The 18,114-nt window shown below is 51.3% G+C and overlaps 2 protein-coding genes across 2 annotated transcripts in view; one reads left to right on the top strand and one right to left on the bottom strand.

Moving 5' to 3' along the window:
• P4HTM (prolyl 4-hydroxylase, transmembrane) overlaps window positions 1–17,725 on the top strand; it is an 18,219-nt gene extending 494 nt beyond the window's left edge. Inside the window, exons 2-10 of the mRNA XM_027640305.1 lie at window positions 5–62; window positions 135–216; window positions 9,641–9,831; window positions 10,850–10,946; window positions 12,972–13,134; window positions 14,732–14,917; window positions 15,351–15,441; window positions 15,970–16,093; window positions 17,373–17,725. Coding sequence (XP_027496106.1) covers window positions 5–62; window positions 135–216; window positions 9,641–9,831; window positions 10,850–10,946; window positions 12,972–13,134; window positions 14,732–14,917; window positions 15,351–15,441; window positions 15,970–16,093; window positions 17,373–17,608 — 1,228 coding nt within the window. The 3' untranslated portion in view covers window positions 17,609–17,725. The remainder of the gene's footprint in view (window positions 1–4; window positions 63–134; window positions 217–9,640; window positions 9,832–10,849; window positions 10,947–12,971; window positions 13,135–14,731; window positions 14,918–15,350; window positions 15,442–15,969; window positions 16,094–17,372) is intronic.
• On the bottom strand, window positions 3,414–7,893 carry LOC113945719 (secreted frizzled-related protein 5-like). Its single transcript, XM_027640210.1, has 4 exons — window positions 7,234–7,893; window positions 6,318–6,490; window positions 5,314–5,403; window positions 3,414–4,175 (listed from the first exon to the last, which is right to left on the bottom strand). Exons 1-4 carry the CDS (start codon window positions 7,557–7,559, stop codon window positions 3,841–3,843), a joined length of 924 nt encoding a protein of 307 aa, XP_027496011.1. The 5' UTR covers window positions 7,560–7,893; the 3' UTR covers window positions 3,414–3,840.
• Window positions 17,726–18,114: the final 389 nt, after the last annotated feature.

The raw sequence follows: 18,114 nt of genomic DNA, 5'->3' as shown, positions 1-18,114 counted from the left end.
CCGCCCCCGCGCCGCCGCCGCCGCCGCCCGCCCGCGCCCTCCCGCGCCTCGAGGGCATCAAGGCAAGGCTGCGACCCGGGGGCCGGGGCCGGGGCCGCTCCTGGGGCCGCTGCTGACGGCTGCTCTCCCCGCAGGTGGGCCACACGCAGCGGGTGGAGCTGGTGCCGGGCAGGGCCCACAATGTGCGCACCCTCAGCCTCAAGCCGCTGCTCTTCGGTGAGTACCGGCCCCGCCGGGGGCAGCGGCCGAGCCCGGCCCCGGGCGCGCCGGTGGCGGGGGGGTTTGCGCTGCCCGCGCTGCCCTGGCGGCGGAGGGAGGGGGGTATCTGTGTGTCTGACACCCGCCGCTGCCTTACACCCACGCGGGGGGAAGCGACTTCTCGCGTGTTTGCATCACCTCCCTGTGCTGCTGCTCCTGGGGGCTGCGTTAAAGACGCTGTGCTTTCGTTTAAGGTGTTTTGATACGGTATTCCCCGTATGAATACGGGATTACTTGTTGTGGATGGTCCGCTTTGAAGAATTTGGAAGATTAACCTTTCCAGGTTTTTCAGATTCCCTTTAAAATACCCGGAATAGACAGCTGGCGAGGACCTCGAAGAAGCTGTGCAGTATTAGGAAGGGGCAAGAGATACCCAAACTTTTGGTAATAAATTATGAAAAAGCAATTTAGTGTTGGTGCTTCAGCGCTGAGGAAATGAGTAACAGGGGAATTGATAGATTTCATGTCTTCCACCATTTTGCATCCTGTTCCAGATTTATTTTTGGCTGCTCTGATACACAACCACACAACATCCGTCTCTGAGATATTTTAAAACCTTCTTTACCTTTCTGTGATTTTTTTTGCTGTGTCTGGTAAAGTCTCATTAATTGAACTCTGTGTTCGGGAAATCCACTGAGAATATTCAAATTAATTTTTGGGGCGACAGATCATTACAAAATTTCTGCTACTGCAAAGTCAGAGAAAACCTGTTGTCTCTGAAAAGACAGCATGAAGAATCTTTCAGATGCTTTCTCAGTAATATAAACAGAGGGTTCTTTTCTGATTCCAAAGAGATTATATACACTGAAAGCCTGACCATACATTTCTTATTAAACTCCATTAATGCAGTAAGTATCTGGAAAAACTATACAAAGTTCTTTTGTCATTTCTAGGTAGGTGGTACTCATGGTTTGCCAATTTCATGGTGGATTTCTGTCTGACGTTCAGGAAACAGGTACACCAGCCTGGAACTGATACCCCACAGCATCACAAAACCAATGTCAGTACCAGAACCTCAGTCTGGGGCAATCACTCTGGTTTTCACTCAGGAGAACTTCTGTTTCCACCTTCCCTGCCCCACCACTACCACTGCAGTGAAAGAGTTGGTCCTGGCCTGCAGGGAAGGTGCTGAAGGTGATAAAAGGCAGGTTGGTCCTGGCAGCAGCAATCCCACAATTTTTAGCTTGTTGTTCCAGCACCTCCATTGGTTCTGAGGGAAGCATTGCTCCCTGAGGATGCCATCACACAGCTACAGACATTCACCATTTGAGATGCCACAAGAGCCTGTTCTCCTTTGTCCTCTGATAAGGACTCCCTTATTTAGAAGCTGCAAGTCGCAAGACAGCTCTTATCTCTTGGATGAACCTGCCAGGAGCCAACTCTGACTTTAAAAGACTTTCAGAGACTTCTCTATCTATGCAAACAGTACCAATCTAATTCAGCTGTTTTTTAAAAAACTAATTTATTTCATCTCTTTTGCTTAAATTAGTGGAAGTGTGTCTTTAACTTGGTTGCATTTGATAAATGCAGAAGTCCTTAGCAAAGACTGTTGCGTTTCTGGGGATTTAAGACAAAGTGCTGTGGCATATGGGAGCCAATTTAAGGAAGCAGTGGCTGATCTGTGATCCTTGCTTTCAGCAGAGCAGACTGTAGTGGGACCACAGCAGCAGACACCCATTAATGATTTAATGTGAGCTCTGGGCTTTGGAGCATGGGCTGGGCACCGTAGGGGAACTTGTGGTTTGTTTTTTAAATGTGAGTAAGTCACATCTGCATCAAACTGAAGCTTTCATTTCATGGAGCTATGAAAAAATGCCTGCCCTATTTTTTTTTTCCCTCTGGCTACAAGGCATCATTTCTAAAGCTTGTAAGTCAGACCATCTGTGCACTTTTTAGTTGGGAAACACTAGTAATCAAATAACCCTATTAATGGAAAATAAATCAGACAAAACCTTTTCAACCTTCAGAGCTTTTATGTGTTCAGTTGTGTTTTCCAGACGCAGTCTGTTCAGAAGATACTGACATTGCAGGGACCACCTGACAGCAGATTCTGTGGATTGGGCAGCAGTTTGTAAGACAAGGCAGTGGGGAGGAATAAGAATAGGAAATTTCGTTGGTTTTCTTCCGAGCCTCAGGAAAGAGAAGTAATCACTGCACAAATGTCAGGGCGCAGCTGAATTCCAGTGTGAGCGTGTGAGCGCTCATTCCAGCCCACATTGGTGTGAGGAGGAGCCCAGGCCGTGGATTGTTGGTGAGTTTTACAAGCACGGGGAGGCAACGTGTCTCCATCAAACCGGGCGGTGGCCACAGCCGAGACTGCAGGCAGCACCAGCGGGGCAGAAAACGTTCCTCCAAAAGGCTGGGTTTCCCCCCCCCCTTTTTTTTTTTTTTTAATTTCAGCCCCAGGTTTAAGCCAATATAGAAAACTTTCCATGGACAGTGCTTTGTTAGGCAGTAGAAGAAATCCGACTCATTAGGGATTCTCATTAGGGGATTTGCTGTTTTCTGCTCTGGGGTCTGGAGCACAGAGCTGTGGCTGTGGGTACCCTGCAGGGAGCGACAGTCTTGCTTGGATGAGAGTGAGCTGTGGAGGACTTGGTGAGGCTGAGTTTTCCCACCTTTTCTGTCTTCACTGTGTGCAGCTGGAAGGCCAGGCAGCTGTGGAATGTTTCTCCTCTGCTCCTATATCAGAACTGCAAGTAGCACCTTCTGTGCTGTGGCTGGGGCTCACCTCCCAGTCCTGAGCAAAGCTGCTGATCACACCAAAGCAGAGCTTTTAACAGCTGATGTCTCACACTGCTTTTTCTCAAGGCTCTTGTGATATCCCTGGTTACTGGAATCTTCTGATCCAAACTGAATTTCTGATGTTGGAAAATGGTTTTCCCTCTTATGCAGAAACCCTCAGCTATCTTTGCTCTGCGCCTTTCCTGCTTGAGAATGGCTGTTTCCTTTTACCTGTGCAGATGCTCATGAGTTCTCAGTGCAGGAAGCTAAAGGGACAGCCTGAGTGACTGCTCAAGAGCAGAGTTTAGTGTGCATTTTTTAAGGGTCTGGGCATTGCTGGGGTGGGTTCTTCACCCCCTTAATTTACCTCAGACTGTTCAAGAGTAAAGTATTTGCTCCATTACATAAGAAGTATCACTTAGCAGTCAGGGCAGCTTTCATGTAATCTCTGGACAAAAAGCAAGCAGGCACTGGAACAGCATCAATGTCTCAGGGTCAAATAATGAAGCTGAAATACCAGCTCTGATGATGAGAAGTAGAAGGAACTGTTACTACAGGTCTTTTTAGTTTGTGCTCACCTGCAGAGTTCAGTTTTGTTGTGATGTTGGATCCTACACAAAGCTGTCCATCACACATCCTGGATCTGCAGAGCCTTGTTAGAGGAACATGTTAAACTTGCATCCTTAAGCTCTGTCTTGGTAAAACAGGGATCTGTAGTGAGGCCCTATCTGTGCACTATGACCGCTTCGAATCACCTAGAAATACTGACTGTACATCTCCAAAGCACCACTTGCCAGGGAAAGGAGTTTTCTAGCCATAGGGAAGGGAGCAGTTTCTTATTGTTGGAATTGAGATTTTTCAGACCTTCCGTCCCGCCTGTTCAGGGCAGCGGTGATGTTTCCACCTCCGCACCGCCTGGTGTAGGTTCCTGTTCCTCTTCTGCCAGGCATAGGCCTTGTTCACCACCACCTTGTCACTCTGTACCTCGCCACTTACAACAAAGACCCCAGCATGAGTGCCCCTCATGATGTTGTGGGCACAGGTGGCATCAATGTCCAGCCACTGCTGGAGCCTGGAGGGGATTTCAGTCCTGAGGAGAGGGCCATGCTTCAGCACCTCCACCCTGGAAGGGTCCAGGTCAAAGTCCGAGATACTCGTGGTTGTGTTCTTCCTCAGGATCCGGATTTTCACTGCTGCAGGGGTTGGAAAAAGAGCTCTTAGTTCTGATTGCTTTTCATAGCTCTCACCTGCCTAAACACAAAGAGCCAGCCCAAGGCTTCTTTGCTGTCTCTGTAACGTGGGGAGGCATCTGCCCAATTTCTTGTAATTGCAGTGAACTTGTAAAAGTTCTCATCTGAGGTTAGTCCCCAGTACTGAACACTGTTCTTAGAGTCATAGAATCATTTAGGTTGAAAAGACATCTACCATCAAGTCCAACCATTAATCCAACACTGCCCAGTCCACCACTAAACCATGTCCCCGAGTGCCACATCCACATATCTTTTAAGTACCTCCAGGGATGGTAACTCAACCAGTTCTCTGGGCAGGCTGTTCCAGGGCTTGACTACCCTTCCAGTGAAGATGTTTTCCCTAATACCCAATCTGAACCTCTCCAATGCAACTTGAGGCCTTTTCCTTTTGTCCTACTGTTTGTTACTTGGGAGACTTCTTTCTCACTCCGTTTTCCTCATGAGAGTGGCAAAAGTTTATCAGCACCACTGCATGGGCAGAAACCCTGTGGGAAGCACAGGCATAAGCAAGCAGTCCCAGTCTCCTGCAAATTGAGTTTTCTCTGAACTGGGATTTCAGGAGGTGACGTGACTGACAGCAGCCCAGGATTTGTAACATTTTTTTTTAATTAAAAATATTTTTTATATGCATGCCTGAATTCAGGGCCATATATTGAAAACTTCCTCCCAGCTGACTGAGCAGAGCCAATGCTGCTGCCTGCTTGGGCTAGGAGAGGAAGAGTCACATTACTAGAACAACAGTATTGAAGTTTGAAGTAGCCAGCATGGATTTTGCTAAAGGTTTTTGTGGACATTGATGGAAATGTTGATCTCAAAGGCAAAACCAGAGTAGTGCTTACTTTTAGCAGCCACAGACCAAAACCTAGTCAGAAATTAAGCAGGTCTTCACCTTTGGTGCTGCCTGGAGCCAAGCGCTCCTGCTGCCTCACAGGTAAAGTGGGACCTGAAAATACCTGGCCTCTACTGTAAAAGCTGCAATTCCTCCTAGTCAGTATGTTGTGGCAAAGCCATTTTCTGTCCATGCCACTGCTTGGCTGCTGAAGGGAACAGCAGCAATTGAGAGGAAGAGGAGGGTACTCACCAAAATCATTGGCACAGAGGCTTTCCAGGATCTCCCTGGCAGTGCTGGCCTCCTCAAGCTCGCAGTCCTTGCAGCTGGCTCGGGGCACTGCTGCAACAGAAATTTGGTTATAACCCCCTTGTCAAGCTTCACTGGAAATCATGCAATGAAATTTTGAGATCTGCAAATGGTGGCTTGCTGCTTCCAAGTGACACTTCTTCCTGAGCTACCCAGTCCCTGCAGAGACTGCCAGGGTGGGAAATGTTAAGCTCTCCTTCCTGTGATTGGAGCGGGTCCCACTTGTTGTGCTTTGTTCAGACTTCTGTGTGTTGCTGCATTTTAAAGCAGCAGTGAAAATGCTTAATGAGGATCTCCTCGCTAGGATGAAACAGCAAAGCCAGTGCTGTAGCCAGACTCCATCCAGTGATGCTGAAATGATGTTGTTGAAATGTCTGTTCTCCCCTTAACTGCTCTCGAATCTACCCCAGTGTTCATCAGTATCTGGGTGTTTAATTTAGTCTTTCAGACAAATTTTTTTCTGGTGTAACTCATGTCTGCAGAGGCTCATGTTCCTGTGTGATGTTTCCCAATGTTTAAAGAGAAGGCTTGCAAAACATTTCTTTTTGCATGTTTTTAAACCCTGGACACAGCTGAAAGATCAGGGCTGCAGCTCCATTGCTCTGCTGGAAGCACATCTCGCTGCCGGGAGCCTGCACTCCATGAGCTCTCCTGCTGTGCCTGGGCTGGAGGCTTTACAGCCATTCCTTCCCCCTGCCCCAAACCCTGTGGGGTATGATGGCGCCCAGGGAGCTAATGAATACAGCAGAGAGAGGAACAAGCCACAGTCAATGTTATGCTAATTTTCTAGACACAGTTCCCAGAGAGAACAAAACTATGATTTATATATTTTTTAAAAAAATACAGCTTAAAACCAGAAATATTCAGAATAGAAACAAGTCATAGGATCATCCTTTTGAGCTTTGAGTGTTACATATGGGAAAGTACGTGAGTTAAAAACCTCTTACTTCTCCTGCTGGAGGCATTTTCATCCATGGAGACTGCTGCGATGCACAGCTCATGATCTGCAGGGAACTTGTTGCAGTTGAGGATTTCGGGCCAGGGGTAGCCGTAACAAGCCATGACGGGCGCGCAGCTTCTCTTGACGGCTTCGCAGAGGCTGCGGCAGGGGTAGATGAGCCTGGGGAGGGGATGGGGCTTCAGCACCTCCAAATGCCTGGCAGCAGGCTGAGGGTTGAGCCCTGGCACCACTGCTGTCCACGAGGCTGTGTTGCACACTGCAGTGCTAGCAGGCAGTTTGGGGAGCTTTGATTTTTTTGAACATTCGCGTCCAGGCAGCAAACAATGAATTTCTGAGGACAGGAGGGATGAGGTTGTTCCATACAGGCTGCTGTCAGAAGCCCTTTGCCCCACCCCAGCCCCCAGGGATCTTCTGTAGTTGGGTGAAGGCTGCTTACCTTTACAGATGCCTGATCAGGTACCCAATTTCCTTAGCAGCTCTGTACTTTGAGGGCTGCATCTCAGAACTGGGGATTTCCCTCTGCTGCTGGAACTGTTGGGCTGAGAGACATGTTTGGGGCAGGAGCTGGGGTGAGGGGCTTCTTGGGAGGTAGGAGCTGAAGATGGTGGGTGCCAGCAGCTACTTTGGTGTGCAAGGGGGTGGCCAGGCAGCAGTGCCTGGGGTGGGAGAGCAGGAAAATCTAAAGGAGGGAACATAATGTTTCTGCTTCTACCAGATGAAATGCTCATGTTTCGCTTTCACCCTGCTGAGTAGTCCAGTTGCCCTTTGCCAAGAGGGGCAGCACAGCTTCTTGGGGACTGCACTGTTAACAGCACGTGCATTTTCTGTCCAGAGGCACATGCAGCTGTGCTCTTGGGGAGAGTTAACTGTTACAGCTGAAATAACTTGTAAAAACATCTTACCTGTCCAAGCAGATTGGTGCAAAGAGGGAACAGAGGAAAATCCTTGCATCTGGGTGGCACTCCCTGGCCAGCAAGGGCAGCCAGCTGGAAGACTGCTGGATGACTTCTGTCACGGTCTCATGCTCCAGCAGGTTGGGGATCCTCATCTCGGAGTAGCCGATATCGTAGCACAAGGCCATGCGGTGTGGGATGGGCAGGCAGCTGGAGGATCTCCTCAGGTAGCTCGCCCAGGCTCCCGGAGAGCCCCAGAGCAGCAGCCACACCATGAGACACAGCAGCCATGGGCCACCTGCCCTCGAGGGGTGCCTGTGGTGGGCTGTGACCATGCTCAGAGCGGGAGGACGGGCAGTGCACCCGGACTGAGCTGCTCCTGACTGTGGGGTGTCTTTTATAGCCTAGGAGCCACCTCTCTGTCAATCCATCCTCATTAAGTGCGGCCCTTTCAGAGCCCTCGTGGGGAAGACAATGCTCCAATTTTTGTTTGCCAGCGGCCCTGATTGTTTGTATTTTAGCAGGGGTTTGGCTTAGATCAGCAGGTGTGGAAATGAGGGCAGTTGGGGAGGAATGAATGACTTGGCCCATGTGTCTTAGGGCGCTTTCAGCCAAAATTGAATCTCTGTTTGACACCAATGCTCCAACCCATCCCCTTTCTCTTGCTCCAGGATTAGTCATTATTTCATAAACCCCAGTGTTTTCTCTCTTTTGTTTTTTGGGAAAGCAATCAAGTGTTGCTTAAAGTCAATTAGGAGGCATTTGTTTAGCTGGATCTATTGTTGAATGGGTAGGGAGATAGGATGGTCTCACAGCCAGAAATTAACTGTTTAGGAGAGCTGAGGGCAGAGAGGAACTAATTTGCAGCTGTGGAGCCAGGTTGTTTGCGGATGGGATTGGCAGCACTCAGCTGGAAACCCTCTCACCTTGCAACCTGCATGACAGCACACTTTCTGGTTAACAGAATTCCTGCTTCCTTCTGAAATCCTGTAACTACCACTGAAGAGCAGAATTGTCCTTCCTCCAGCACATAATTAAGATTCCATAATCCATCATTATTGTAGCCCAGTCTAGGGAGCTGGAAATACTGGGGGTGCTGGTTGCCAGCACACACAGTTCATTTGGACCTGGTGCTGTGCCACGAGGTTCAAACTGGTCAGTGGAAGCTCCTCTGGCACAAGGATCCTGTGCTGCCTGTGGCGGAAATTGCTTCCTGGGAGGGTGTTACAGATACAGCTGGCTGCATTGTGCTCCTGGGGCTTCCCAGGAACAGCCCATTCTCTACAGTGCTAGTTCTAGTGTGTACTTAGCAAGAAGCCAACTGCTTATTGACAGCCTGAGCTGATACGGTTGATTTCAGGTCACGGAAGTAATTAATTTTTTTCCCCCATTTGAGGATTGCTGCCATAGTTGATCTATAATATGTCTTTGGCACATACCTGCAGGAGCTCCAGGAAGCTACAGTTTTGGGGAGCAGGACCGTGGATCTAGGAGCACTTAAGCTGTCCTGCATTGGTGGCTTTTCTTTCCCTTTTCAAAAATCTCAGTAGCTGGTAACAAGATCACCACAGTAGTGACAGATACCAGCCACGAGGATCCTCTCAACGTTCTGGGCCACAGCCTAACTCTGGAATGGGACCATGCCAGCACTTTCCAAGTGCATGTCCAGTATGCAGCTAGAAATCTCCTCATGGTCATCAGAGGATTTCTCTGCATTTAAATTTGCTTGGGATCCTGGAATTGCCTGATTGCTGCTGGGCTTATGCTGCAAAGGAAAGTTGGTGATACCTGGATATGGAGTGTGGCATCCTCCACGTGCAGTATGTTCCCCTTTAATATTGCATTTGAAGACCATTTTTAGTGGAGGATCAAGAGATTGAGGGGGGAAAGTTAGAATTTTTCTCCTTTCTGTTTGAGTTTTATAGTAGAGCACTGGGCCATGCTCCCCTGAATTGTATGTGCAAAAGGTATTTGGTTCTGTGTAAAGAACAAGGAAGCCTGAAACCTGGGCCGTCACCACTGCCCACTGTAAGGATTTTTGGCCTCCCTTCCTGTAAAGCAGCAATTCCCAGACTGTGATTAACATGGCACCTTTGAAATGGTAATATGCAGTGATATGCATGTTTGTTCACTCCTTTGTCCATTGTGGTATGTGTGAGAGAGTTTAAGGGCTTGACCTCTGCATCCAAACATTTAGGAACTGCTGCTGTAAAAATACCTGCCTCCAGCAGCTCAGGTGTGTGGTGTGAGAGCTCTTCTGGTAGAAGGGTGGATGTCTTTGAATGTCCCAAACTTAGGCAGTTCCTAAATTACACCCCACCTCTTTTTTTTTTTTTTCCTGAGTCTCCTGTCAGTGGTATGGGATCCCAATGTAACAGTTCCTCAGTCTCTGTTGGTGCTCACACTTTTGCTTTAGAAATTCCTGACTTCCTGACAGAGGAGGAGTGCAAGCTCATCGTCCATCTTGCAAAGCTGAAGGGGCTGCAGAAGAGCCAGATCTTACCAACAGATGACTATGAGGAAGCCATGGAAATGATTGAAATCAGCCAGATGGACATTTTCAATCTCCTGGACCATAATCAGGATGGGCAGCTGCAGCTCAAAGAGGTAGAGTGTTGGACAGACCAGGGGTGGTTTGCTGGGCACCCTCTGGCAGGTCCCCTCCTCAGATGGTCTCTTGGTTACTCATGTGCTTGGGTAGGGCAGACCCCAGTGTATACCAATCAGTATTTGCTGGATTTTATGTCTCAAGGCTTTTGCTGGCCTTCAGCATGGAAGTTTCTGGGGCAATGTGCAGTAGTTATCATGCTATTGGGAGGTGGCAGTGGTCCTTGGCAGGACACATGTGTTTTGAATATGCTGGATAAAATGTTCCTTGTGTTGTGGGTTGCCTCTTGCTGGGTTGTCCCAGGAAGTGAGTTTGTCGCCTGGGCCCTGCTTTGTGCAGCCTGTGGGAAACTCCCTGTGTGAATTCAAAAGCCCCAGCAAAGCCACCCCTATTGAGGAGCCCAGGGGGGATAATGAGCACATTGTCCACAGCTCTTCAGCACCCTTGCCCTTTATAGGAGGGTGCATCAGGGCAGGTCCTGGCAGTCCAAGGATGTCCGTCCCTAGGCTCCCATTTCAGGTGGAGCTGGGGTCTGACTCATCCTGTGGGCCACAGGTGTTGCAGAGTATGGGAAACTGCACCAGTCACAATGCAGGGCAAGGCTCCTTTCTCTGGAGCCTGCTGGGAGCTCTTCAGGATCCTACATCTCTCTGCACACATGAAAAGGAAGCATTTTGTTCCAAGCCCTTATCTTGGACAAGGAAAAGCGTTCACTTTTATCATCGATAGCTTTACTTTCCCTTCAAGAGAAAGAGCTGTGCCCCCTCCACCTCAGGGCTGGTTAACCAAGTCCCAGCAGTCATTTGCCATGACCTAAACTGGAAATAACAGCACTCACCAGCCACACTCCGTGTGTGCCTGCCAGATGATTCTCACCACAGTTGTGTTTCTGCGGAAATGTGCCGGTGCCTGGCTGGCTCTGCAGAGGAGAGCCTGCCAGGCCTCACACAGGGAATCTGCAGGGGTTTGGGAGTACAAGAAACCAGTGTCCTGTGTTGATCCATTTATGAATTTCAGGTGTTGACCCACACTCGGCTTGGGAATGGCAGGTGGATGACCCCTGAAAACATCCGTGAGATGTACACAGCAGTCAAGGCTGATCCTGATGGGAATGGTAAGACCAGGTTTTGGGGAATCCCTTTTGCCCTCAGCACGTTGGATGCCTCATGCAGCCATGTGAGGCAGAGCAAGAGCCGTGTCCCTACTCTGGCCTGTTTCTCTAGCTGAGTTCTGCAGAGGAAAGTAACACTGCTTTAGAAACCTTCTCAGGAAAGTAAACTCAGTGTAAACCTGATATCACAGCACTCCTGCCCCTGCATCACCAATCTAACAGCAGACTGGTCCCACCACCTGGGCTTGGGTCTTGCAGGAGCAGCACCAGAACACAACTCTGCACTCCCTCTCCCCTGTCACACCTGCCTTGATTTGTGCCCCGTAGTAGCAAGACCTTCGGGGTGCACTTTTGCTCCCCTGGTCTGACAGATTGCTCTGGCTCTGACTACAGAGCTCTTGTTACATGGGATGCAGGTGTTAAGACACACCTTCCACACCCCCCTTGTTTTCAGGGAGACTTCTGCAGCAGGCTGGAAGTCCCATGTCACTGGCAGGGGAGGGTGGAATTAAGTGGCGGTGAGGATGGTCTTGTCAGCGTTTTTCACTGACTGCCCTCTCTGCCACTGCAAAGTCCCTCCATGAGGCCACTGCTGCCTCTCCTGCTCTGGTCTCCCTCGGGCTCCCACACTGTCCGGATGAGCACTCTAACCTCTGCTGCTCTAATTAGAGTGGCCTCAATTAGGCAGCACTCCATTTCCTAATCAAATTAAGTGAATGCACAGGCTCTGCACGCTCTCTTCCAGTGACCTGGCATTGAGAGCTGCCCAGGCGGAGCTGCTTTGGAGTTGAAACCGTGTGAACGCATAAATATCCGGAGGGCACCCTGTGCCCTCTCCTCCAGGCTGGTGGCATTCTTGGCAGGGGTATGACTGAGTCCTCAGTGGCTTTTCCACCATTCTGGACATTAACAAATGAAAGGTCCTGTTAAAGGCCTCTTGGCAGGACCTTGCTTCCAGAGTGCTGCTTCCCTCTGTTGTTAGATTGGTACGTGACACTGAGGGACCAGGTCACAACCTGGATGTGGCCCTGCGTCATCAGACCATGGGGAGTGAGGGGAATTGGGGACAGAGAGACACTAGGAATAATAACAGTGGATCATTTGGTCATGACCACTGACACCTGAGGAACTGTCCCAGGCTGACCCTGGTGGCTGGTCCTTCCTGCTGCCGGGGGGTGCTGTGCCCAGGGAGCAGAGCTGGCACCCAACAGCACTGGGTTTGCTGCCTGAATGATCTCCACTCCCAGCCCATGGTGTGTGCTGGCTGCTGGGCAGCACAGGGCACAGCACTGCACGCTGGTGTCAGGACCTGGTCCCCAGTGCGAGGCTTCCCTTCTCCAGAAAGAAGAAACAATAAATGTGAGGAGTCTTCTGAAGCCAAATAAGGCAAAAGTCCACCCCTTTCTGAGTCCAGTTGAGTGCAAACAAGAGAAACCGCTTTTTAGCTCTCACTTTTCTTTTACTTCTACCTAGGCAAGATCCTACCCTGATGTACTCCTCACTCGTGTTTTGCAATTACACAAATGCAGGAGAATGTACTGCTTGTTTTGAGTTTGGCTTTTTTTAACTAGCCCACAAGATATTGTGGTAAATGTGGTCTGAGGTGTCCCACTCTGTCCTTAAACACGTTTATTTAAATATCTAAGTAACAAGCCCCAAGACACTGGGTGGCACAGACTTTTTTGTGTATGTTAGAACTGTAGTGGGCTTTTTCTCTCTTTTGATGGGTTGGTTTGTGTGTTTTAGGAGCTTTTTAAAGTTCAGAATGGTGCTTTGCCTGTCCCAGTTCTGACCCTGCACGGTTCACATTGGCAGGTTGCTGTGTTCTCTGCTGCAGGCGAGAGCCTTGTTGGGGCCCGTGATCCTGAGTGTAGGAGTACAGAGCCTATGGTGGGCACAGGACCCTGACTGGGGTCTGTTTGAGGAGGGCAGCTTCTGCAGCACCCTCAGCTGGTTTTTCTCCCAGTACAGGATGCCAGAAACTATTACCTGCACCGGAGTCAGGCAGCTTCTTCTCTGTTCCTGTAGGTGTGCTGAGTCTGGAGGAGTTCAAACAGTTGAATATCCGTGATTTCCATAAGTACATGGGAAGCCAGAAGGTGAAGATGAGTGACCTGGTGCGCAACAGCCAGCACACCTGGCTGTACCAGGGCGAGGGGGCACACCAGGTCATGAGAGCCATACGGCAAAGGTAAGGGCCAAGCAGCCAAGGGGTGGCTGGGTTTGGGGAGGCACGAGGATCACCTGTGCTGGGAGAGGCAGGGGCAGACTTGCTAACATCTACATTTCCTAATTGTGTGAAAGTCTTTGGAGTATAAAGAGCAGTTAACACAGGCACAAAATGGGAAGAGAAGGTTTTCATTAGAACAAGAATTTGTATTGTCCCGTGGAAGGGGAAAAAGAAAAATCAAACCTTTCAGCATCTCCATTCACTTTTGGGAACAGCCCTATAAAACCAGGAAGATTTGGCAGTATATGAAATACTTCATTCTAATTAGTAAATGAGCTTACTGGGAGAAGCTGCCCATTTCCAATGCTGTCTGGGCGCCAGTAGTTGCTGTCATTTGCTTTAGTTACTCATGCATTTCACTGAAATCTGTCTTAGCTACTCAGAACTGACTTTTTAACAAGCACGACTTCACCCAAAATAAGCCAAGTTAGTTCAATCCTCCAAGCACACATATTGTAGGGCAGCTCACGGCAGATGGGAGAACCTCTTACCCTTCAGTTCATCTCAGATGAAACCCAGCACTCAGACCAAATCGTGTAGCATTGGTGAGTTTCAAATAGTTGGCTGGAGACTCTCTTGTTCTTGTGGTGCTGGTCCTCACCCAGAACATGGGTGGGTAAAATCTGTCCTGAAGCTTGAAAATGGCTGTTGGCCACTCCTTTTCTTCAGCGCATTCCAGCGGGAGAATGGGGTCGCATATTGCCTTGATTAGAGCAGACTGTGGCTGCCACCTTCTCCGTGCCAGCCAGCACACACACCACGTATCAGCATTCCACTTGGACGCTCCTCAGTTGGCTGTTAGGAGGATGTGAAGACACAGTGCTGAAGGAGGCTGTTAGTCCTCCTTGGGACCATGCAGTGCCTGGAGGGGCTTTGCCATCCTGCCCAGGTGCCATGTTCTCCTTGCACCTGCCCCAAGGGCTTCACTGGTCCAGATTCTCAGAGCTCTGAGTGTTCTTTGGCAGGTCTCAAGACGTACCTGCTTACCTTGGGGATGATCTCAGATGTAGCAGTGGAAAAATCCCAGAGCAGGAGGGCTCCGGTCTCCTTGGTCACTTCCAGTGCCCCTCTGCCCTGGGGGAGGCTGCTGCAAAGGCAACAGGGAAAGGTGAGTTAGGTGACAAGACTATTCCTAGAGCTAGTCTCTCATTCACTCTCAGCAGGGGCCCTGTGCTTTGCTAACTGTCCCTGAGGTCTGTAGGTGGTGTGCAGGAGTCCAGAGAAGTGATGACACATGAAGGCTCCAGGGACACGCACAGAAAGAAAGGATCTTGCTGAGCAAGCAAAGACTTCCTGAGAGCAGTCCTGCTGGAGATGCATCCTTCGGTTTTGGTTTTTTGGGTTTTTTTATTAACCTTGACAAGGGCTTTCTGACTGATACTGATGGACCAACAGATCTATAAGGATTATCTATAAGGTTATCTCTTGGCATGCAGCCATCTGTCTCTCCGGTCTGTTGGGGAAGGGGGTTCTCTTTCTCTTGGTGTATTCACTGCTTGGGAGTAGCATCTGACCAGGCTGAGGGTGCTTCCCGCTCACCTGTCCTGCTCTTCCCCAGGGTGATGCGCCTGACTCGCTTGCCCCCCGAGATCGTGGAGCACAGCGAGCCCCTCCAGGTTGTGCGGTACGACCAGGGAGGGCACTACCATGCCCACATGGACAGTGGCCCCGTGTTCCCTGAGACTGCCTGCAGCCACACGAAGCTCGTCGCCAACGAGAGCGCTCCTTTTGAGACCTCCTGCCGGTAAGCTCTGCCCTGACACAGTCTGGAACGCGTTAGAGAAGGGCTGTGGAGAGACATCTCACTTCGCCCCGCATGGGACTTGGTGCCTGGGTTATGGGGCTCACAAACCAGCTCAGGAGATCACTGGCATAAAGGGGTTTGAAGGAGAAGGCAGGCAAATCCTGTGGGCCCTCACAAGGAGGTCAGAGTGATGTGCAGAGCTGCTGGGCCATCCCCACCAGAGCCTACAAGCGCACTCTCACTGTTCTGGGTGGGGATTTTCTTTGTTGTCCTTGTGTTATTCTTCGAGAAAAGCTGATGGTGTAAATCATGTGCCTTGTTATGTCTTGGAGGAGCTACTGTATGTATGGTGGAGGGGCAGGGTGTGGAGAGCCCCTGTGCCTCTCCTCCAGGTGTTCCAGGTGTGCCACCTGACAGCCCCTCTGTCTTGCAGGTATGTGACTGTGCTGTTCTACCTGAACAATGTGACTGGGGGAGGCGAGACGGTCTTTCCTATTGCTGATAACAGGACGTACGAAGAGATGGTAAATGAACCTCACCTTCATGTTACCCCTGGGGATTCTGAATCCCTCTTTGAATGTCTTCATTCACTGTGACTGCAGAAGGGGGCTGGTGTGTGAGGCTGCTGAGTGTTAGGGAAGCTGTGCTCTGCTTATGGTCTTCTCCCTCTGAGGCCAAGGGAAGAAGCACAGGGCTTTGACAGCTGCAGCTCTCCCTGCTCAGAGATGTGAGGGGCAGTCTCTTGGCCTTGCTGCCACAACATGAGTCCTGCTTGCTTCTCTCTGAGCACGTTTCCTCAGACTAAGCCTTGGCAGGTATGTTGTGCTCCTGCCAGGCAATGTGTTAAGGAATGGGCAGCTGCTCAGAAACAGGTTATGGACCTCCAGGGGACTGAAACTGGCTACTCTGGATGGGTTGTGAAAGCCCCTGTGTCACCCTTGAGCTGTCCCTGTGGGGCAAGGAGCAGGGTGATGGCTGGTAGCAGGAATAGCCCAGTGCATGTGCCTCATTCCAGCCCCATTGGCAACACCTTCCCTGTGGTTCCTCCCCAGTCTTTGATCCAGAACGATGTTGACCTGCGAGATACTCGGAAAAACTGCGACAAGGGCAATTTGCGAGTGAAACCTCAGCAAGGCACTGCTGTCTTCTGGTACAACTACCTGTCTGATGGAGAAGGTATGGGCTTGTTTCAAGACTTGGCTCTTGGGAGGGGTAGACTGCAGGAGGTGACAGCCATTATCTTCTTGCTGTAGCTGGGAGCTCAGAAAACAGCTAAAGGGGATAGCTGCCTGCTAGTGGGAACTGTAGAATCTTCTTGTCACCAGCTGGGTAGGAGCTTCCTGACTCTGAAAGGCCTTTGTTTACAGGCAGTAGGTCAGTGGCTCCTGATGTCTTTGGGGGACGGGACTAGCTAGCAAACAAAGACCTTGGCTGCACTCGCCACCGCCAGCTGCCTCCCATCCTGCTGTGCAAGCTGAAACTCCTGCTGGAACTTGGTCTGCAATTCAGAATGTGTCACTGATGTGGTGTTGCCCAAAGGGGTGGGGAGGGGAGGTAGACAAAGGCACGGCCATCAGCTCTGCAGCACAGGCAGGCAGGGGCCACCCCACACAAGGCTTGGGGCCGACGCCTGCTTTGTAGCTCAGCCACAACCCCGTGGTATCTGTCCTTAGGGCTGTTTTTGTCATGAAGCACAGTGTGGTTTGCCCTGACAGGCTGGGCTTTGACATGAATATTCCAGGCTGCTGGTGAGCATGGCTCCAGAGGGTTTCGATGGCAGATTTTGAGCTGTGGTGGGAGGAAGGAGTATAAACTCCCAGGGCCCCTGGGAGCAGCCCATATTTCCATCTCTAGAAAATCCACAGAGAGGAGGTCACAAGACCAGTGTTTGGGCTGTTGGGTGAGAATATCAAGACCATCAATGCTGCGAGAAGAGCCCTGTTGTGTTTTTATGAGCAATTTGTTCCTAAATGGAAAGTAGCTGCTGGTGCAAGTCTGCCACAGAAAAACCATGGGACCTCTGTAAAGAGAGGGTCATTTAGAACTGCTGAAATGCAGTCTCCAAAATGGCTATCAGCCTCTGACTTCACAGACCTTCTACCAGCAGCACTCATCTCTTCCATGCCAGCTTCCCTTTTTGGGAAGAGTTGAGAAAAACAGCTGCTGTGATGCAGAATGCAAGAGCCCCCTTGTGCTGAATGGAGATGTGGAGGCAATGAGCATTTTGTACCCAGGAGTGTGCCCTGGTGAACTCCTCATAGGCACTAGGGTGGGGTGGCACTAAGATGGAGGGGTGGCAGGAGGAGCTACTCCTGTACGATGTATCAGCTCAAATCCAAGCAGGCACTGCAGGCAGGAGAACCAACATCAGTGTTTGCTGGCCAGGTGTCCCCGCACGGTTCTGGCTCTGCCTGCCCTCCTCACCACCTCCTACCACGGCTCTGCTCTTTTGCAGGCTGGGTGGGGGAGCTGGACGACTTCGCCCTGCACGGAGGCTGCCTGGTCACCCAAGGCACGAAGTGGATCGCCAACAACTGGATCAATGTCGACCCTAACCGCCGGCGGCAGCAGCAGTTCCAGCAGGAGATGGAGCGCTATGCGGGGGCGGGGGCCGATGCGGGAGCCGGGGCCGGAGCCCCGGGCGAGTGGACAGTGGACAAGGCCTACAGCGGGGTGCACTTGGAGCTGTAGGCGCGGGGACCTGGCCGCGCGCACGTGGCCTTTTCCCGCGCTGTGCGGGGGGGCGGGGCCGCGGACCACGTGCGCGGCGGGGCCGCGTCGCGCGCCAATAAAGCGTGCAGAGACGGGCGCCGCCTCCGCGTTCTCTGGGGGCGGGGCCACGCGGCTCGGCCAATGGGCGGCTGGCGGGGCCGTGGGGGTGCCGCCAAGATGGAGTCGGTGGCGCTGGTGGCGCCGGTGACGGCGCTGGAGTTCGCGGGGGACGCGCTGCTGGCGGGTGAGCGGCGGGACCGGGATGGGAGCGGGACGGGACGAGGTGGGCGGTGGGAGCAGCGGCGGCGGTGGCTGACGCGGTGTCCTGCAGGCACGGGCCCGGAGGTGGTGGCGTTCCGGCTGAGTGGAGGCGGGACGGCGGCGCGGAGGAGCGTGCTGCGTGAGGCCAGCGTGCAGGGGCTGCGGGTCGAGCCGGGCCGCGGGCCGGCGGCGCGGGTGGCGGTGTTCGGCGGGCGCTGGCTGGC

This window comes from Corapipo altera, unplaced genomic scaffold (assembly GCF_003945725.1).
Source record: "Corapipo altera isolate COAL_440 unplaced genomic scaffold, ASM394572v1 55, whole genome shotgun sequence".
In the NCBI taxonomy this organism is placed as follows: Eukaryota; Metazoa; Chordata; class Aves; order Passeriformes; family Pipridae; genus Corapipo; species Corapipo altera.
Note: the sequence above shows the minus strand (reverse complement) of the source record. Positions and strands in the feature narration are given on the sequence as shown.

Coding starts and splice junctions, on each gene's coding strand:
- LOC113945719 (XM_027640210.1), bottom strand. CDS start 7,559: ATGGTCACAGCCCACCACAGGCACCCCTCGAGGGCAGGTGGCCCATGG. Junction 5,404..6,317: donor AAATGCCTCCAGCAGGAGAA/GTAAGAGGTTTT, acceptor TTTCTGTTGCAG/CAGTGCCCCGAGCCAGCTGC. Junction 4,176..5,313: donor CCTCTGTGCCAATGATTTTG/GTGAGTACCCTC, acceptor CAACCCCTGCAG/CAGTGAAAATCCGGATCCTG.